Below are 22,975 nucleotides of genomic sequence, written 5' to 3'. Positions count from 1 at the left end.
CCCCATGGAAGACCAGCTAGTGCAGCTGAATATGGGCTATCCAGCCATCATTTCATATTGAAAATGAAACAAACAAACAAATAAACAGTGTAGAGTATGATTTAATTAACAACTACTGACCAATAATCGCTACAGGCTGCCTACCTTGCGCCAGACATTCCGGTACGCTGCCACTCCACTGGCCGTATAAACAGTCGCGGACTGCGTTGCCGGTCATGGTGTAACCGTCTGGGCAAACGTAGCGGATCCTAGCTCCATGTACATAGCCTTCGACGCCCTCCTGACGTATGTTTTCAATAGTGATGTCATTTGATCGTCCAGGCTCCCCACATGACACTGGTTTCGAGTGATAATGATAATGACGATAATAATCCTAATCAAGATCAAATCACGAATTCTGAGGGAGCGTGTAGTATAGTCTTTGGTCAGAGGCCCGACCTCGAGAGAGAGAGAGAGAGAGAGAGAGAGAGAAAGTTCTCTAGTATCGGAAAATTACTCTTACTGGTGCCTGCCAGGGTATGGTTCTTCCATCCTACCCTTTTGCAAAGGCATCTTGCTATAATTTCAGCACAAGCACACAGAGAGCAATGGACTCGCAATCACAGCGCGAGAGTCCGCCGCCCGCTGTATACGTTGTTGTTGTTGTTGTTTTGGTTTTAATGGCGTGCATCACTCAAGATTGAGTATTTACGAGTCCATTGGTGAGCCGCCTTTGCAAAAGGCTTCTTCCATCCAGATTTCTCATCAAGACGAAGAATACAACCGTACTACACTTAAGAATACCTGTGTGCATAAAACGCAGGTGCCACTTCCCAAGTCACTCATTTTTGTCTCGCCCACCGGAGGTGAAGGCGAGACTAAGGGATCCAAATGGCGTCCGTCCGTCGTCCGTCCGTCGTCCGTCGTCCGTCGTCAGTCACAAATGTTAAAGTTTACCTGCAAGACTCTCTTATGATGCATAACTTGGCAACTGTTACAGCAATGGCAGCCACACTTGGGTGGTAGAAGAACTAGGGGTATCTTCATGTTATGGTGTTGTCGGAAGTCATGTGATGATGTCAAAGGTCATTTGAGGTCATATATTAAAGAGTATGTGCAAGACTCTCTTTTCTATGTTAAAGTTTACCTGCAAGGCTCTCTTTTGACAAATGACTTCACATAAGTTGCTTGGATTACAACCCAACTTGGGTAATAGATGCACTGGGGGTACCTTCATGTTATGGTGCCGTTGGAGGTCACAGGATAAGGTCAAAGGTCATTTGAGGTCATACGTTAAAGTTTACTTGCAAGACTCTCTTATCACACGTAACTCGACACATGTTGCTACAATGGCAATCAAACTTGGGTGATGGACTGGGGGTACCTTCATGTTATGGTGCCCTAAGAGGTCACATGATAAGGTCAAAGGTCATTTGAGGTCATACGTTAAAGTTTACTTGCAAGACTCTCTTATCACACGTAACTCAGCACATGTTGCTACAATGGCAATCAAACTTGGGTGATGGTAGATGTCTCTTGGGAAGTTGAAGGTAACCACAAGGTCAAAGGTTACAGGCAGGGGTCAACGAACTTTTAGGGCCCAATGTTAAGTTTTTAGGGCGCATTTCGTTTATGGCTCATAACTTTTGATCCCTTTGTCCGTTTGTGACCAAACTTGGATGGAAGATGTCCCTTGGGGAGTTGAAGGCCGTCACAAGGTCAAAGGTCACAGACAGGGGTCAACAAACTTTTAGGGTCCAATGTTATGTTTTTAGGGCGCGTTTTGATTGTGGATCATAACTTTTGATCCCTATGTCCGTTTGTGACCAAACTTGGACGGTAGATGTCCCTTGGGGAGTTAAAGGTCATCAAAAGGTCAAAGGTCACAGAAGGGGTTAACAAATTTTTAGGGCCCAATGTTAAGTTTTTATGGCGCGTTTCGATTATGGCTCATTACTTTTGATCCCTTTGTCCGTTTGTGACCAAACTGGGATGGTAAATGTCCCTTAGGGTGTTGAAGGTCATCACAAGGTCAAAGGTCATAAGTAGGTCGATTAACTTCTAGGAGTTATAAAAAATATTAATTCCTTGTACGCGAAAGGGCGAGACACAATTTGGCGATTGCCTTGTTCCTAAAGGCGTACGACTAATATGACAAAAAATATAATTTGACTCCTTTTTTATCTTAACCGTTAGAGTTCGTTATAAAGAAAGTTCGGTTGTACGAAAATGAAATAAGGTTCGCTATTTCGAAGGTTTGTTAGTCCTCGATTTATATATGGACGGACGCAGATACAGACAGACAGACAGACACACACACGCAAACGATTTACTTTATATTGTAGGGTTTTTAAGGTAATAACAGTTATATTTGATTTTGATGATAAAAGAACACGTAATCTGGAACTCAACGTGCAACGTTACTCCAGAAACGTAAATGTTTCATTGAATTGAACATAAGCAAAGAACAAGAAAGTTATGAAATATTGAAACTCTAGGGCCCGAATTCACGAATGTGGTACAATAGAACCATGATTTAAACCATGGACAATTTGTATGGAGCGTCAAGTGTCGCATGGCCTATTTCGTTACGACGTCGACAAAGTGACCGATTTCGTAATGAAATATGCCATGCGGCACTTGGCGCTTGATACAAATTGTCCATAATTAAGTCATGGTTTCAGTTGTACCACATTCGTGAATTCGGGCCCCAGTCCTCACAAAGCAGCTGCACGGACTACAGTCACTAATATGTGAAATAGATCAATTGAGGATCTCATTACTTCACAGTCATTGTTGAGACACATATTCTTATCAACTTATTTTATTCAATCATTCACGAAATTATAACTGCATCAAACTATTGTAAATCTTAAAAACCTAGAATATATCTCTTTAGAGCGCCATTCCATAATGTCACTTCAAGTTGAAATTGACTTTAAAGAATATATGAAAAAAACATAATGATTGAGGCGTTATTCATACCGGACGTAAAATTAGGAATAAAAATGGAAATGAAACGTTTAACTTGTTTCCATCAAACTGTCATACCATAAGGAACTACGTAGGCCCTATGACAATTACATTATCTCAACATAACGTGAACTTACTTACATATGAAGGAGAAAGAGTGCTGTTTCAAAATTGCCCCTAGCCAGCATTTCTATTACTTGATAAGTTTTTAAATACATTTATTTGAGAAATGAGAGACCATGGCGCCTTCATAATGAACACATCTGATTTGCATGAGCTAATGTGAACGATGTCACTGTTTCATGAAAAGATATGAAGAGTTTGAAAACCAACTGGTTTCTCATTAAAAGAAAAGTGCTTTTAATGAAATACTACCCGTCTGTCAGATTAACGTAACAATATATAGCCAAGGAAACGTGGGCATGGAATGATATTTCACTTTCAAGTTAAGTCAGCTCACCTCTTCGACAAGCCGAAAGTCGTGTTCGGGTCCACACCCCGTACATACAAAGGGTGCACGTCACGAGACCGACACCCACGAGTCATACAGCCCACAAGTTATACAGCTCACAAGTCATACAGCCCACGAGTCATACAGCTCACAAGTCATACAGCCCACCAGTTATACAGCTCACGAGTTCGACACTGAGTAAATAAAGCCCACGAGTTCGACATCAAGTAAAATAAGCCCAGGAGTTATACGGCTCACGAGACCGACACTACGCACAAAAGGCTCATGAGACCGACAGTAAGCAATCAAAGCCCACGAGACCGACACTACACTTAAAAGGTCCACGAGACCGACGCTACGCATACAAGGCTCACGAGACCGACATTACGCAAAAGAGGTTCACGAGACCGACATTAAGCAAAGAAGGCCCACGAGACCGACAGGATGAACAGCGCCACCTATAGACCAATAAATTGTATAGGGTGTCCTGATAATAGCATAGGAAGATATGAGAGATGGAAAAGAAGAGTTGCCATCTCCGGCAGGGTGTGACCCCATCAGTTGCCCCCCCCCCCCCCCCCCGAAATGATCAGGATCTTTAATTGTGTTTGCATGGGTGTTTGTTTGTGAAAAAAAATTAACAAAGTACAGTAAAAGTGTGTAACAGATCTTTCCACAGTAAACCTGCGAGAGTGTTGAATTAGTATTAATTAAAAATAAAAAAAAATAACGTAATCGTCTATTAAGGTACCGTAAGGGATTCGGGAAAAATTAGATGCATCCAGGAAAACAGCTATTGTATTTCACGAAAAAACGTACTGTTTGGAGGAGAATAACACAAGCCACAAATTGAGGTGAATCCCTGCGATATAAAACGTTTTAATCAGTAGCATTACACTATAGTTACAGAGAAAATTACAAATGGATCTTACTGCAAAACTTCCAAGCAGGAGGGTAGAATATCTGAAATAGAATAAGTACAAAAATGTAACTAGTGAATCGGGAAAGAGAAGAGGTAAAAATTATATCCTGTCCATCTTCTAGCTAAAACCTGGGAAAGCCTATTAAAATAGCACGATGGCATTATTAAAGCTCTAAAATTAATCCATACATCGTTCTTGCCCTCTTTTTAATTCATTTGTGGCTTCTTTTTTTTTTTGGTCTTTTTTTGGGGGGGGGGGGTGGATGAAGAATACTAATTCTATTTTTCTACTTGATAACAATGTCGCTCCCTGACACACTTGCCCCCCCCCCCCGAAGTATGTAGAATCACATGTTTGATGTCGATGTTTGATGTAGATGGTCACCGTCTTTCACTTGATAGCGTGACGAAATTACAACCGCCAGTATGTCATTTTTCCGTTCATGGAACACCCTGTATAGGTGATTGACATGTAGATGGCGCTGTTTATCCTGTCGGTCTCGTGGGCCTTCTTTGCCTACTGTCGGTCTCGTGGGCTTTCTTTGCTTAGTGTCGGTCTCGTGAGCCTTTTTAGCTTAGTGTCGGTCTCGTGGGCCTTTTTTGCCTACTGTCGGTCTCGTGGGCTTTCTTTGCTTAGTGTCGGTCTCATGAGCCTTTATTGCTTAGTGTCGGTCTCATGGGCTATGTTTGCTTAGTGTCGGTCTCATGAGCCTTTTGTGCGTAGTGTCGAACTCATGGACTGTATGACTCCTGAGCCGTATAACTCGTGGGCTGTATGACTCATGGACCTATTATTGATGTCGGTCTCGTGGACCTTATGACTCGTGGGTGTCGGTCTCGTGGGATGCCCCCATACAAAGAGGTTGCTGTAGATTTGGTACCTGCTCCGACAATTCATAACCAGGTCTGCATTGGAGCTCCATGCGCTCGCCGTGGTCATAACGCACTTTGACCACCATATTCGAGGTGTTTAATCCATCTACCCCGCAGGATGCTGCTTCCACAAAGGGAAGGGACACCGGCACAGATCAAAAAAGAGCAGGTGAAACAGGAAATGGTCAAATGGATGGATTTCTTATTTGCTCTTTGAGTCTGCCATCACTATCAAGCACTAGCTTAAGATGGCAGGCTCTAGCTTAAGATGGCAGGCTCTAGCTTAAGATGGCAGGCTGCTGCATTTTTTCTTCCTCTTTACCTGGAAACTATGGTGTATCTTCGATTCCTTCGATCTCAAAGTCGTTATTTCCAAACTTTAAGGATTGTTGTGATTATTATACTATGAATGTAATACTTTGTTTATTTTGTTGTCAGATACGTGTAGTCATTTTCATGTATGATTTCCTTGGAAAAAAATGAAAGATTACCAGTCTGTCAGATTGACTTAAAACAATGTATATCCAAGGTAGCGTGGGCATAGAATGACATTTTACTTTCAAATTATAAAGGCAGCTCACCTCTTCGACAAGCCGGAAGTTGAGTTCGGGTCCACTCCCCGTACATACAAAGGGGTTGCTGTAGATTTGGTACCTGCTCCGACAATTCATATCCAGGTCTGCATTGGAGCTCCATGCGCTCGCCGTGGTCATAACGCACTTTGACCATCATATTTGACGTGTTTAATCCATCCGTCAAGCAAGATGCTGCTTCCGCAAAAGGGAGGGACACCGGCACAGATCAAAAAAGAGCAGGTGAAACAGGAAATGGTCACATTGATGGATTTCTTATTTGCTCTTTGAGGCTGCCATCACTTTCAAGCAGTAGCTTAAGATGACAGACTCCTGCATTCCTCTCTTCCTCTTTATCTGGAAACTATGGTGTATCTTCGATTCCTTCGATCTCATAGTCGTTATTTCCAAACTGTAAGGATTGTTGTGATTATTTCATTTCATTTCATTTCATTTGTTTTATTTCCAACAACATTTTCATACACAAAATAACACAACATCAATGCAATGTAGTAACAAAGAAAAATACGTGAAGTTGACAATACTACGCATCACAAAAGCAAAGTAAACAATGAAAATTGAATTGAAACTAAAGTTGCAGGAAATGGAGGAGACATGCTAAAAAGCTAAGCTTGTATTTATCATACTATGAATGTAATAATTTTTTTGTTGTCAGATACGTGTTGTCATTTTCATGTATGATTTCCTTGAAAAAAAAAGAAGAAAGGTTACCAGTCTGTCAGATTGACTTAACAATGTATATCCAAGGCAACGTGGGCATAGAATGACATTTTACTTTCAAATTAAGGCAGCTTACTTCTTCGACAAGCCGGAAGTTGGGTTCGGGTCCACACCCCGTACATACAAAGAGGTTGCTGTAGATTTGGTACCTGCTCCGACAATTCATATCCAGGTATGCATTGGAGCTCCATGCGCTCGCCGTGGTCATAACGCACTTTGGCAACCATATTTGAAGTGTCCAGTTCTTTTACCCCGCAAGACGCTGAGTCCACAAACAGGTCAAAGTGTGCCGAGTAAAGGAAAAGCAAGTGAAGCAGAAAACGGTTAAAGGGAAGAATTTCGTTGGAGATACAGATATGAGAACACAGAGAGAATTAAATACGACTGAAGAAAGGCAGCTTTTACTCCAATTAGTTGTAATCGCGCAGGATTGAGACATGTTTAGAAGAATTTACAATTTAGGGTTATCAGTAGGTTGTTTGTTTTTCAATAAACAATACAACAGAAATTAGTATGCGCTGATAATGAATATTAGTACACAATTGATTTGTTAATTTGCATTCAGTTCTGTAATTTCAACAATTTTGTTAGACAGCCAACAGCGGATTTCATTAAAGATGTATGAAATTATATCGGCATAAGAGGGTAGATGAGGACCAACCACAAGAAACCCAAAACTTTCTGCTGGAGACGTTCAAACATCGGTCTCACCTGGCGAACAAGTGGGGACTGCAGGGAACAGGTTGCCATGCCTACACACCACGTCGTCTGACGGGGTCCCCTCGTAACCGTCATCGCAACCATACTCCACAACGCTTTCATGAAGAATGATCTCACCGATCTGATAATGTGACAATTGTCCATTTTCAATAGACAGGGCCGAGCAGTTTTCTGAATATGAGGGGAAAAGAATTATACTTTCAAGTCCTGACTACCTGATGAATTCTTATTTTGCGACTTGAACAATACATTTGCAGACCTCCCAACCTTTCTGACTGAAAAATAGGGATGATTTGGCTCAAAAGTAGGAAAGAAAGAGCAGTTCCCATGGGAGTGTGTTGTAAAATTATCCAGAAAAATACGAAATTCCTGTTGAAACAAGAACTGGGAATGGTCAAAATTCAGATTCTTTCCTCCAAATTCAGTATGGTTGGGAGGTGTGCATTTGTAGTTCAGGCAATAAAAAAAAAAACTTTCTACAACTTTCCAATTTAGGGTAACAATAATATTTTCCAGTCGACGCCAGCTCGGACTCTACACCACACTGCGCGCGGCATCCCTATACACAGCTCAGGTACGCGGCGCGCCTACAACAACCAACCACACAGGCTCGAGGATTGTCATCTATCTTTTTTTTTTTTTTATTTTGTTAACCTGTGGGAATTTGCCCTCTGTCGCGAAACTTGGGTTTAACCGCGATCATCCTTTCATTTTACGTGTTAAAGGTACATAGTCCCGGTAGTGTAGAGGGCGGTGTTGATGATACTGCCGATCACCGCTAGCATTGACACGGAGATAGCCGAAGTTGAGCTGTCAACAAGAGTAAAGTGCGTAGGTGTTGCTAAGTAACGTTGCCTTCGTTGTCTTCTCTGCGCAGCGCGCAGTCTGTAGTAATGCCAGGGTGCGTGCATATGTGATTGTTATTATGACATCACAAAAGAAGTTTGCTAAAGTTGTCACACCCCCCCCCCCCCAGCCGAATCATGAGCCGAACTGTGATCGGACCACTGACAACAGTGAATCGGACTTCTTCGGACTCGGGAAAGTGGGCCAAAGCGTAAGCGCCATACAGGACTCGATAGCATAGTCTCTATAGGAAACTTGCGCCGTGCGCCCGCGTACGCATTTGACTAAAACACCGGGACCATGCAGCTTTAACCTATTGGAAATTGCCTTTCGTCGCGAAAGTACTCCGCGAGAAACTGTCAACAATAGCAAATTTTCCTCACTGGGAGCTCAAGTGCCGGATGCTATATTCCCTTCGTTTTTAACTTGTAAATTGTATTGGGAATATGAGAAATTATTACCTATATTAGGTAGTTTTGCGGGGCAGTTGTAGTTGGTATTTTGATCGGTCGTCGAGGTCAGCGGGCGATAATAGTGCGTATCACCCTTCATCCGGGTCTCGCCATTCACTTTACATGTAAACATTCCGGTCAATCACAAAGAGGAGACATTCACAAATCCGGGACCACGCACCGCAGAAGAACGCCAATAAATCAACTCATACAAGATCGACCTTTTCCAGCAGCACTATACGGGTCAAACAATGAGTCCATATTTTATTTTATTTTATTTTTTTTTTTTGCTCAATAACTGCACGGTGACCATAAGCTATTACAAATCTCCGAATTGAAACAGTAGCAAAAACAAAGTGTAAATAGTAATAAATAGAGGTTTCAAGTTCGCGTGTTATAACTACATGATACATTGCAGGTATCTTGGAAGTTGGAGTTGAATGATGTACATTGATGAACAATTTTGCAACTATTCGACATGTTGGTGATATCTACAAGTAAGTCAAATGTGGGGATTGCGTAAGAGAACCCCCATACGAGTGGGCAAGCGCGTAAGAGTTACACACCACGTCTCATGATAGGCAGACGGGTATACGCTACGCGTACAGCGCGCTTGAGCCATGCGCGTAATACACATGAAATTTATTTTTGCCCCTCAGCCAAAGCGTCATTTGACGTCACGGAACCTCGTCTATAGCCGTATTCACATATTTTTCTAATTTACCCAGGGGATAGGTAATAATTATGATATTGACTGGCCTTGAGGGAGATACCAGAAAATATTGCCCGCACTGAAAGTTGCCCTCGTCTTCGACTCGGGCTATATTCTTTCAGTTTGGACAGTATTTTCTGGTATCTCCCTCAAGACCAGTCAATATCATAATATTATAATTGGTACCCGTATCGGGCATCTGAGCTATGGTTCTACAAAATTGTATTTTCCTCGTAGTACGCGCGGGTTTACGCGCCAGAAGGGAGAAGATGAGTAAATTTCCCATATTCCCAGCTTTGGCAAATGCCTATGGGATTTGCGTGATAAAAAAGAGGGGAATATAGTATCCGGGCACTTGAGCTCCATGTGAGGAAAATTTACTGTTGATGACAGTTTCTCGCGGAGAGGTTTCGAGACAAAGGGCAAATTCCAATTAGGTTACCACGTAAAACTAAGGACGATAGCTGTTACTGTGTGAGCTGGCTGTTTCTACGCGCGCCGCATACCCGAGTTTAGCGACGGGGGGCAAATTCCCATTCGCTTACACGTACAAACAGAGGACTATCCCTGCGCCTGTGTGAGTTGGCTGTTATACGCGCGCCGCGTTCCTGAGCTGTGTAGAGTACTGGGATGTAGCGCGCAGTGTGGTGTAGAGTTTGAGCGAGCGCCGAGTGAAATACTACTACAGTGAATTGGAAAGTTGTAAAAAGTTTCATTGTAGGCCCTAATTATTTATTTTACTGCTCAAGATGCCTGAAATGGGTAATAATAATATGTACTGTCTTCTTTCGGGGGATACGACATTAATTGCCCTCGTCTTCGACTACAGTTCTAGTTCATGCAATAAGTGTCGTATCCCCCTCAAGGCCAGTCCATTATGTTATTCACCTCTCCTCTCCCTGCTGGCGCACAACCCCGCGCGTAACAAGAAGGGAATAAAATTTCGTAAAAATGATATAGCCACGCCTAATATGGACTGGCATTGAGGGGGATAAGACATTTGTTGCCTGAATTGGAACTGTATTGCCCGAGTCGGAGATGAGGGCAATACAATTATTCTATAGTGAGGGCAGTATATCGTATCCCCCGAAAGTAGACAGTCCATATCATTATTATTGCCCATTTCAGGCTTCTCGAGCAGTAAATAAATCTTTCCAATGAAACGTTTTACAACTTTCCAATTAACCTTACCAGTATTCAACTCGGCGCTAGTTCCCCGAGCTCTACACACACTGCCCGCTACATCCCTTTACACAGCTCACGTACGCGGCGCACGTATAACTGCCAACTCACACAGGCACAAGGATCGTCCTCTGCTTTTACGCGTTAACCTATGGGAATTTCCCCTCTAATGTTGCAAATCTCGGGTATGCGGCGCGCGTAGAAACAGCCAGCTCACACAGTATAGCAGCCATTGTCCTTTAGTTTTACGTGTTAACCTGTGGGAATTTGCCCTTCGTCGCGAAACCTCTCCATGTCATCAACAGTAAATTTTCCTTACTGGGAGCCCGGATGATATATTCCCCTCGTTTTTAACACGCAAATCCCATAGACGTTAGCCAAAGAGGGAATATGAACCCAGCAAACACATGACGTTTTCAGAACGTTTCCTAAAATTTTTTTGAGGTTCCGTACGTCTTCGAATAAAATGGACGTTTTAAAAACGTATATAACGTCAAAGTTGGGACTTAGAATTTACTGCTAAGCACCTGTTTTTTGAAAGCGTCTTAAAAACGTCCATGGACGCTACGAAACGTTTTTATTATGTCTGCTACCTCTTCGTCATTATATTATGAAAGTCTACAAAACGTTTTATTACGTCTGCTATGTCGACTTTGTCTTCAATGAACGTAAAAAAGTTTTCATTTGGTCCGCTGCGTCTTTGTCATTGGTTTCTTTATCATGAATATACATGCATATTTATGAATATTCAAATATGGAAATCTAAAATGTGAAAATTAAGTAAAGACATTGAAATCTGTTGAGTATTTATGCTGGGTTCAAACTCTCCTTGTTAATAATTGTGCCTACGTTATTGTTCAGTTATTCACAATTTCAAATTGTGCTATGAACATAATTATGTTTATAGGCCTAATCAAGATATCTCTGATTTGATTTTAGTAACCATGTCTTCATGCATAACAACTTTTTTGCAGGTATATAAAAGATTGTGATACAGGTTCACATGTGGTAGGTATAGGTGGTAGGACATTAGGTTAGTGTAGGATTATAGGATTAGGATTAGGGCTCATATTTCAATTGGAATTAAAAATGGCAGCCATTTGATGTTTGTCAGACACTTCAAAATAATCTGTCATCAAATTCAATGTGTCCAAAGGCTCTTGTGTACCAAATTTTGGTGCCACAGGTCATTCAGAACTGAAGATAGGGATCTTTAAATTTGTTTTGTGATGGCAGCCATATTGGAATTAAAAAAGGCGGCCGACCCCGTGGTCATTTCATTTCATTTTATTTCATTCATTTTATTTTACCACGGATAAAAAGCCCAATCAGCAAATATGCTGTTTTTCAATGGGGCCGTGAATCAGTGTACACAAATCATATTAACATGATAAGAAATGATTTAAAAACAAACAAAAACATCAACATTTGTTGCACTTCATCCACAAAAGTAAGGTTTAACATGATAACTTTCACAACACAAATCTACACAATAATCACAGAATGAACATAGATATAACAAACTATGTATCACCGTCCCACCCTCCCAAATTATATATATATATATATACCCCCCCCAAACATCCAAGACATTTACCATTTATACCTAAAAATCCATTAAAACATCAATATGGAATTATATGCAATAATTCAAAGAAAATATATGTATGTCTTATCTGTCATGTCATTCTAAACAATTTCTTATTTTTTTATTGAAAATGGATATGAATCTTATACTTTCGAGATCAGTAGTTAGATTATTCCAGGCCACTGCCCCCTGTATCCTAATAGTCTTTTCCCATAGTTTGTTTTGGCTCGAGGAACACAGATGCCGTATTCTGACTTCCGTGTAATATAATGAGGATTTCGAAAACTAAATCTGCGACTTATGTAGTCAGGGACCACACCGTATAAGATTTTATGCATAAAAAATAACATTCTTTGATTAATCCTCTCTGTAACTCTATTAATATTAAGTTGGTGGAAAAGTTGTTCCGTTGAATATCTTTTATTCACCATAAGCACAAACTTAAGTGCTCGTTTTTGTAATAGGTTTAACTGTTCAATATGCCCCTTTCCAGTGTTTCCCCAAACTCCATCACAATAATCCAAATGATATTGTATCAAAGTTTTATACAGTATCAGCGCTTCATTCTGAGATACACACGATCGAATCCTCTTTAAAAGGTATACACATTTAACAATCTTGGACTTCATGTATTTAACATGTGCTCCCCATTCCAAATACTCATCGATAACAATGCCGAGATATTTTGCAGTTTTTACTCTCCTAATCACATCACTATCTAACGATATTGTAATTGTTTTATCTACCTTCTTCAGGCGATTTCGTGTACCAATTAGTAAAAATTCACATTTTACTAAATTCAACTTAAGTTTATTGCAAACAAGACATTTCGATATAGCTTGTAAGTCACTTTCAAGACTTGACTTAATTTCAGGTACATTCTTGGAACTGTAATATATACAAGTATCATCAGCATACAGCGATAATTTCGATTTTTGTACTACTTTTCCGAGATCATTAATGTATGTTGAAAACAGTAACGGGCCGAGTACAGACCCTTGTGGTATCCCACATTCAACTGTAGCCTGCTCTGATCGTATTCCATTCATGTAAACATACTGAGAACGAGAGGACAAATATGACTTAAACCACTTGTGGGTAGTACCCCGTATGCCAATGAAATGAAGTTTATCCAGAAGAATCTGATGAACTATACTATCAAAACTTTTTTTAAATCTAACATTACCATGCCAGTAAGCAATCCTTCATCCACATTATTTAAAACATCTTCTGTTGTATTCAAAACTGCAGTATAGGTGGAGTGATGTGGTCGGAAACCCGATTGGTTTTCAATTAATTTTTTTTTTCATCCGTGACATATTTATGTATTTGTTCAAATACTATCTTCTCAATAACTTTAGCTAATACAGACATAAGGGAAATTGGTCTGTAGTTGTCCATAACTTCTCTGCTACCTTTTTTTAAATATGGGAGTTACTTTTGAAATTTTCCAGTTTTCTGGTACATCCCCACTCTTCAGAGATAAATTTATGATATGATGAAGAGGTACAACTATATATGGTAATATTTCATGAATTAATTCGGCTGATATATTATCAGGTCCACAACCTTTACCCTTGGGGAGACTTTTCAACAGATCAGTGACCTTCTGAACTGAAACCTCGTGAAACTGAAATGAATCTTCTAATTGAGTGAGGAAATCCAATGCAGACTTTTCCGCGTGAGGTATTTCATTCTGAACATTCTTTCCTACATTAACAAAGTAGGTATTAAATGCATTCACAATTTCTTTGGGGTTTGTGACGTAGTGACCATCACCTAGTTTGACTGAATTGACCAGAGAGTGCGTTATTTTGTTTGGAAGTAAATGCTTGAGTGACGCCCACATCGAATTTCGATCTCCATTATTCTCATTGATACATGATGCAATGAATTCACGTTTTCGTTTGCGAATGATTGACGTGATTTTGTTTCTGAGCGATTTGTATTCACACCAATCCTTTTCTGAAGAGAAATTTTTTGCTTTCACTTTATTTTCGTCCCTCTCTCGTATCAGACCCAGTATATCAGATGTCATCCAGGGAGAAATTTTTATTTGTTATTCGGCATTTCTTTGGGGGAGCATGTTTTTCAATTTTATCTGTGATGGTTTGATATAAATTGTCACAAGAAATCTGGCAATCAGAACATGTCAAAACATTCTCCCACTTCAGTTCATTAAACTCTTGTTTTACAACATCCCAGTTCACTTTTTTCCAATTTCGAAAATACTTAAACTTATGCTTTTGTGGCTTTTTTTTTTGCCTACCTCTGACGTAGTAAACCATATAATGGTCACTGATTGTTAACTGCACAATCCCCGAATCTTGTATTTTTGAACAATCATTTGTTATAATCACATCAATTAGTGTTTGAGATAAATCTGTTACTCTAGTCGGATCTTTTATTATTTTTGACAATTAAAATCATTTACAATATCAGATAATTTTTCTGCCTGCCACTTCTTAGGACTCGACAGCATGTCACAATTAAGGTCTCCAAGGATGATATATTCATAGCCTGTGTCTTCCAGAACTTCAAAACATTCTTGTATGAGGTTAAACATTTCTGATCTTGCATTCGGTGGTCGATATAAGATTACAACTAGAAATGCTTTTTGTCTTTCTAAGCATATTTCAGCTACCATGCATTCTAAATTATCATGCATTAAGTCATATCTCATACGATAATTGATGTTGTCATTGATATACAATGTAATGCCTCCACCTGATCGATTCCTGTCTAATCTTTCTAAATTATAATTCTTTATATAAAGCTCATTATTACCGATCAAATCAAGTAAATGAGTCTCACTTAAAGTGAAAATATATATTCTAGAAAGTAATAATAGCAGTTTTATCTCATCAAAATGCTTAGTAAGTGAACAGACATTTAGATGTGAAATAACATGACCTTTACTTGAGGATAAAGATTGAAGTTTCTCATCTACCTCACTGCGTTCAGAGGGATACGGATCAATTTCATCGTTTACATTTGCATATAACAAAGAAGGATGGTTAATTGACTTATCTCGCTCACATTCAGGCTCGTCTAGGCATATACTGAATGGCAGTTCTGAAAGTAGACCGGAATCACATATCCAATCATTATCTGAGTTAAAGACAGCTTCAGACACAGACGTACATCTGAAGTGGCACCAAAGATGACAATTTACACACAGTAATGCTCTTTGATTTCTTTTAACGGACTTTTGGCATATGACACATGGGTATGATATCAACATTATCCAGAAAAAAAAAATCCCTCGTTACCTTATTCCCAGATTAACCCCCCCCCCAAAAAAAAATCCTGATAATCATTAAACAGATTAACAAAGCAAATGCAAAAGCATAAAGCAAAAACAAAAACAGAAACGACAAATCATTAAAATATCCAAATCACACAGAAGTGTTCAACACCAAAGTATCGCAGTCAACCTTTATTATTTTTCTTCAAAGTTAGCTTGCAGGAAGATCCTTTACTCCGCGGATCCCACGAGTGATGTATATTCCACCCGTTGCTCGTACTAGCGCAACAATTCTGCCGTCTGATGTCCAAGCCTCTTTGACTGACAGATTGGCTCTCGTTTTCGCGAGTAGGTCCTGATTTTTTCTAGCTAGATGTTCTTGTATTGACATCCGGGAGCCTTTCAGGAGCTTTCGATTTTTGATGACCAGCTGTCTGCTTTGGTAGGATACGAACTTCACCAAAAGTGGTCGCGGTGCTGTAGACGGGGAGCTGCCTTGACTGTTTCTATCTCGTTGTCCGCTCCTTGTTTGCCTTCGGTCGCTAGGTGGCGCATCGTTCGCGTCGTTGCCTTGGCTACGTCGTTGAAGCCGATGCGATCTGTCAATGGCAGAAGGTTGTAAGTCGATTCGTAGTTTCTCCCGCGCTATTTTACAGACCAGCTGAGTTGTGTCTTCCTCTTTTGTCTCGGGAACCCCGAAGAAGAGAATGCAGTTTCGTTTCGAATATTGTTCGAGATTGTTTGTGTCATTTTCCAGGCGGGAGATGCGGGATTCATACCCTTCGACTAACCCGTTTAGCTTCGCAATTTCTTTTTTCTGGGACTGTTGAACCGATTCCAAGTCCATTATTCTGCTCTCTTGCTTTTCAAGCTGGTCTATCAATTCAGCGAATGCTTGGCTCGCAGCTTCTTTGACTGCTTGTCGGATAGTTTCGGTCAAGCGTTCACTGCTCATTATTTTGTTAATGGCCTCGTCAACTGTTCTTGGAACTGGCGCCATTTTTCTTTCACTTGCTCCAGAACGATGAAAAATGACGTTGAGTTCACAATGTACAAAGTATCAATGTTCCAGAGTCATGCACAGACTAGATATGACAGATGATGATAAAATTCATTTTAGAGTGACAGATTATTAATCATATGGCAGAATTTTGTTAAAATTGCGATCGTTCGGCATCCGGAAAAGAAATATGTTTGTACAGCTTTAGTCTCTAAAATGGAGGCATGGTTTTGGAGGTGTAATAGCTGTTGAAGATCCGCGAAGAGTAGTATTTAAAGAATTAACTTCACATTGTGGTGGCAAAAGTGCACAGAAGATTCAACAAATTCACTGCGGTATACACCGTCTATTCATTTATCGAGAGAGGTATCATGCAACGTCCATATCACTCTCACTTCCCACGTACCTTGGGGTTGCATGTGCAGATGAAGAGTACATCTTCTTCTTCTTCTTCTTCCGTATAGTACAGTCCACAAAATGTGTATCAGCGTACTAGTGTGTGGGCAGGTGTGGTGCATGCATATACAGTGTCATTAAAATGTCTACAAAGTCACTATGTGCAGCTAAAAACACCCCTGGTTGTTAACGCAGTTGTATGTCCTGCACCCTCTTTTTGAATAGATCTAGAGAGGTGCAGTTGACAGCATCCAGAGGAAGGATGTTCCACAACTGGATGGCATCTGGGAAGAATGATGATTTGTAACATAACGTTCTTGTGTGAGGGACAACAAGTTTCAGGGTATGTCCACGATGCAGGTACGGTATAAGTCCGTGGGAGGTCCACTAGGGAGTTCATGACCCTGTACATCATTACTGCCTTTAGCTGGGCTCTGCGTTCTTGAAGTGTTTGCCAATGCAGTTGGTGAATCATTGGCGTAACACTCCTTGTCCATCGATAGTCACTAAGGACAAAACGTGCGAAACGTCGCTGGACTTTCTCTAATTTGGTGATGTTCTCCTGTGTAGAGGGGTCCCAGACAGTACTGGCATATTCTAGGATAGGGCGCAACAGAGTTGTGAAACAGAGGATTTTTGTTTTCCTTGGGCAGGCGTTGATGTTCCTTCTGAGGAAAGCTGATGTTGAGTTTGCTTTCTTGCTTAGGGTATCAACGTGATGATTCCAGCTGAGGTTTTTGGTTAGGTGGACTCCAAGGTACTTTGCAGTATCTGCCCTCAAAAGTGTCTGCCCATGGAGGCAGTAAGGCTGAGTGATAGGCTTCTGTTTCTTGGTTACAGTGAGAACCTGACACTTTGGGGGATTAAACTTCATGATCCAATCCTGTTCCCACTGCTGCAAAGCATTTAGATCTTGTTGTAGTGCAGAAGAATCCTGTTCTGAGGTGATTTTGCGATACAGCATGCAGTCATCCGCGAACAGACGTGCTTTCGTATTAGAAGTCAAGTACTCTGGCAAATCATTGATGTAAAGAAGAAACATCAGAGGTCCAAGGACACTGCCTTGTTAGTGGCACCCCAGATGTAACGTCAGCGATTTTCGAGGATGTCCCCTCAAGGATCACCTGCTGAGTGCGGTCCTGCAGGAAGGCGGCTATCCAGTCATTCAACAAGCCCCGTATTCCATAAAACAGTAATTTGTATAGCAGCCTTTGGTGTGGGACTTTGTCAAATGCTTTGGAGAGATCAAGTAGGATGACGTCGTGTTGTTCCCGAGCATCAATTCCTTTGGCCAGATCTTGAACAGCAAGGATGAGCTGGGTTTCACAGGACCGTTTCTTGCGGAAGCCATGTTGTGCGTCATGTAGGACATTGTGGCCGTCTAGGTGATCCATGATGGAGCTGCATACGATGTGCTCCAGTATTTTACAAGAGACAGATGTTAGGGAGATTGGTCTGTAGTTACCCGGGTGGTTTCTTTCGCCTTTCTTATAGATGGGCACAACATTGGCTTTCCTCCAGTCATCAGGAACTTCACCCTTATCCAAGGATGTCTGGAAAAACAGTGTGAATACTGGAGTAAGTTCTGCTGCAAGATCTTTCAACAATCTCACTGGGATGTCATCGGGTCCGGTTGCCTTGTGGATATGAAGATTTGAGAGGAGTTTAAACACACCACTTTCTGACACCACAATATTCTTCATTGCTGGGTATGGACTGGGGCATTTGTCTACCATGCAAGTTGGATCCTCATCATGGTTAAACACTGATACGAATTGGTCATTCAAGATGTTGGCTTTCTTTTGACTATCACAGTAGGTTATGCCATCTTGCCCCTTAAGTGGGGCAATGCCTGAGGTGTCACACCGCTTGCTGTTAATAAATGACCAAAAGCGCTTTGGGTTTTGGGTGGCATCTGGACTGATGATGTTAGTGATGTAATCATTGTAGGCTTCTTTGCAGGCTGCTCTACACTGCTTCTTCAGACTCTGGTATTTGTGGAAGTCATTCACCTTTCCACTCCTCCTGGCACGCAGGTAGCTGCGCTTCTTCCTTCTGGTGAGCCTCTTAACTGGTCTTGTGATCCATGGCTGATCAAATCTTGTGGAAGTCATTTTTGAAGGAACATGTTTTTCAAGAAGATTAAGGAGGAAATTTTTGATGTCGCACCACATTTCAGCAACATCACTTGATGAAGAATGTCGGTTGATATACTCATTCTGGAATCCTGCACAATCCTCCTTCATCTCCAGACTGGAAGCATGTTTCCACAGGTGGATTTTCCGTCTTGCAGGTTTGTTCCTCCTGGGGGTGGCGTCTGATTCTATAAACACGATATCGTGGTCACTTATGCCTTGAAGACTTGTGCATCTGTTTATCAGCGATGGTCTGTTAGACAGGAACAAGTCAAGAGTGTTACTATTTCTTGTAGAGAAATTCACCATCTGCTGCATCCCACTTCCAGCCTAGTCGAGAAAATGCCTATTCAAAGCAAGCAGGTTTTGGTTCCCTTTAATAGTGTGAGAGTTCCAATCTATATCAGGCAAGTTAAAATCTCCACACCAATCCAGACAACAGCTTTCTTGTGGGATTTCTCAAGATTGGCAAAAAGGCTGCACATATCCTCAGTGTAGTGGATAGAGCTTGAAGGTGGACGGTATGCAGACCCTACGATGAGTTCTTGATTCCCATTCACTTTGAGTTTAATGAAAACAGCCTCACAATCCGTGTTACATGGTAGCTGCTCATAGCAATATTCCCTAGAGATAGCTATGAGGACCCCACCGTAGCCGTCTTCTCTATCTTTGCGTATAAAATCATAGTTAGGAGGGAAGATTTCAGAGTAGTGGTTGCTATCATTGAGCCAAGTTTCGCTTCCGATGATTATGTCTGGTGTTGATGAATCAATCAAGTTGCAGATCTCTTCCTTCTTGTTTTTGACACTCTGGAAGTTGACATTCAAGATTTTCATCCGCTTGTGTGTGTTCTTGTTCCCATCTAGCTGTTTCCTCTGCACAGGAGATGAAGTGGCAGCTGGGGAGCCTGGACTGTCGATGGGACTGAGTGCGTCACTCCCCGAGGATAAGCCAGAAAAAGGGTTGGTAGTTTCAATGATGAATGATTCGAAGAGGCTGGTTGAGAACTGTGGCATCCCACAATTTACACAGTGCCAAGATACATTACTGTGGGTAAGGGCATCGTAGACAGGCGTAGCCATGTGCATGCAGTCTACGTGATACCAACACTGGCAGTCATCACAGGCTACGCCTCGTTGTTTCCATGTCACAGCACGATCACATAACTGGCAGGGGTACTTGGGAGCTCTTGGGCCCGGATTGAGTTCAACATCGGCAGCATTAGCAAGCAAGAGGAGACTGATGTACAGTAATGTGTGAGTTTCACGAGAATTCAAAGTGGCTTCTGAGTTTGTAAGCCGCAAGGATGACTTCCTTATTTGATGGAATACATGGAGTGAATTCGTAACACTTGCTTCCCAAAATCTACATGTAGATGATCTAGTATCAGGCCAGGTAGCATGCGACCCATCTTGATGCAAGTACAGTACATTGACAATTGAGGCTAATAAAAACTAAAAACTGATTCGAGGCAACATATTGGATCTAAGGTGCAGGGCACAACAAGCTGAATGAACCTACTGCCTCAAGATACATGTGGGACTGGGCAGGGTATATCATTCCAAGTAAGATGGTCCAGTGCATTACTTTGAACACAGAAAATCCAACAAATTATTCCATATTTTCCTCTGGCACCAACATTATCCTGACGTCAATGAGAGATCCAATAATATACACTTGCTTTAGTCGGCAGCAAACTACTATGGGTAGTTGCGCAAAGCTGAAATTTTACGTCAGGTTTTCTGCTCTGCTCCGCTCCGCACTCAAGGTAAACTGGGTCAGATCTCTTGGATCCGGCAATTTTAGAAATCAGCATCCCAAAATACCCCTATATGCAAAATCTCATACTTTTCGCCGGATGTTAGCATCTCGACTACTTTTTGCTCCATATATTTAAGTGCGAAGGTTATGCGCAAGAATGCGTGCTAAATTCGAGTACTTCTCTACCATTGGGCTGCGATGTCTTCCTCAGACAATTAAAAAGTTTTGTATGCAGTTTCAGTTCAGTTTCAGTTTCAGTATTCACAAGTCATGAAAAAAATTATCAACAAGATTTCACTTTACAAGTATGGTATAATCATGTGAAATAATACATGAACTTCATTACAAATCTTTAAGCGTACAGGTTGGGGAGACCGTTATCAATAAGCAAATCGCTTGACTTGGAGAACGGCCACTGAACATATTATGCCTTGTAACATTTATTTTTTAAACCTAAGGATTCGTATTCGATAAATACATGCATGAGACGGGGAGGATGATGTAGGAGCCATAGCAGGCCTCGATTGAGTAGGTAAGCGCGGTGCCAGACGAACTCAACCATCACTATCACTTCCATGAGAGTCTATGGGCTCGCAAAAGATGCAATAATTTGAACAACATCGTTTATTAGAAATTATGTGCAGAAAAGCGTAGAAGGTAAGCTCAAACTGACATCAGTGTAGTGGTCGTACGACTGACAAAATCGTTAAGGGGGACCTCCGGATGATTTTCAGACTGTTATATATGAATAACTATAAAAAAGTTATGCTGAGTACACACTCTTAAAACATCCGGGTCAGAACTGACCCGGAACTGGGTCCGTTGGGGTCACACACCGTTCCGGGTCAGAAATGACAGGGAATGGGGTCAGATATGACCCCGTTCAGAGTCATGAATTGGGTCAGGATGACCCCAATCGGGGTCTTCATGACCAAATTTCAAGATTTTTAGAGTGCAGAGTTTCAGAATTTATAGTGATTGGGATGAGGAATAGGAGTGTTTTCAAAATGTATATTACATATCACAATGAACAACGATGATGACATGGCAGCCTCACCTCAAGAATGCATGAGTAGGGGCTCGAGGAAGCAGAACAAAAGAAGAAAGCATGCATAAATTCTGCACAGATGAACGTGTTAAACACATGCTATTGCCATGGATTACATTTCTTAAAGTGTGAGGCTCCTAAGCCATCATCTTTGTTCAGAGTAATTCGTTCGGGTTATCAGAGTATTGATTTCTCAGCTCAAGGACCACAATAAATTCCACAAGTCTACGCATGGAGCTGCGGATTTTTGTACTACAGAATGTGAAATTATGAAAATCGTATGGAATGCCCCTTTAACAGCTAATGAAGGTTTTGGTATGTCGTACACCTATACCCGCACAGCGCGTATACTCTTTGCAAACGCCAATGAACGCCAGTTCACCAACTGAAAAAGTCTCTCGTTACTAGCAATCATAATAAAGGCTGATAATAGCTATAAAGATATTTCAAGTACATTTCAAAAATAGAACGTCCTCCTCTAGTGTATGTTATATCAGACTTAAAGTAATTATGTGCTTGCCGACCACCAAAATGTAATGAAATGATTTAAACGATATATCATATTCCCTGAACCCTATAACCGTTGTGTACACAGTCTATGCAGCGAATAGGCCTTGCGTTCTGTCAATGACGTCACATCAAGTACGGAACGCATAGCCGACTTTTGCGATTGAATCGAGGGTGTTCCCAGGATAATAAGCTATATACCAATTAGGGCCTACTCCAAAATGGGTTCATATTCTGGGAAACGGCTGTCTTATTCTCTTCTTTTTTTTCAGGAAAACTTGCATTAAAAGAGCTGGGTTGAAGAATGATAGCCCCTATAGTATAAAATTCATAGTATTATAGTCCCTTAAAAAAAGACATGATTAGAAAGAAGTTGGTGATTAAAAAATGATGAAAAGACCTATATTGAGTCATAAATGTTGGTTCTGTACGTGCTTGAGGTAACTTCTGACTGGAAATAACTTACTTTCTATTCCCCTATACATTCTTCCTTTTTTTTTTAATCTGGCCTAATCCCACCTTACCATTGGTTACGCAGCTCCATCCACAAACACCATCGCATATGCAACTTTTGCCCTGCGGACACGCCCCACGAGGTCTATTCATGCACGCCGTACGGCAGCTCCGTCCGTAGAATTCAACAAGGAAATTGTTTCTCCGACACCTTCTTCCTGTGAAGGGAGAAAAAATATCAAAAGATAAAAACAAGAGTAGGAGACATTAAAGGACACGATGTACTAGAGTACTTGAGAGAAGTGATAATAATCTTAAATCACTACAGATTAAAAGTAAGTATCCCTTTAGACCGAGGTCGAGTTCGCCGCAATAAATAGAATAAGATCAAAGAAACAATATCATAAGAATTTGATT

The 22,975-nt window shown here is 41.0% G+C and overlaps 1 protein-coding gene across 1 annotated transcript in view; it reads right to left on the bottom strand.

The window, feature by feature from the left end:
* LOC140240566 (uncharacterized) overlaps positions 1-16,258 on the bottom strand; it is a 56,473-nt gene extending 40,215 nt beyond the window's left edge. Inside the window, exons 1-4 of the mRNA XM_072320329.1 lie at positions 15,508-16,258; positions 7,223-7,402; positions 5,780-5,965; positions 145-336 (exon numbers count right to left, since the gene is read on the bottom strand). Coding sequence (XP_072176430.1) covers positions 145-336; positions 5,780-5,965; positions 7,223-7,402; positions 15,508-16,258 — 1,309 coding nt within the window. The remainder of the gene's footprint in view (positions 1-144; positions 337-5,779; positions 5,966-7,222; positions 7,403-15,507) is intronic.
* Between the last annotated feature and the right edge of the window lie 6,717 nt (positions 16,259-22,975).

This window comes from Diadema setosum, chromosome 17 (assembly GCF_964275005.1).
Source record: "Diadema setosum chromosome 17, eeDiaSeto1, whole genome shotgun sequence".
NCBI classification, from domain to species: domain Eukaryota; kingdom Metazoa; phylum Echinodermata; class Echinoidea; order Diadematoida; family Diadematidae; genus Diadema; species Diadema setosum.
The sequence above is the reverse complement of the archived record's forward strand: the minus strand, read 5'-3'. Positions and strand labels throughout refer to the sequence as shown.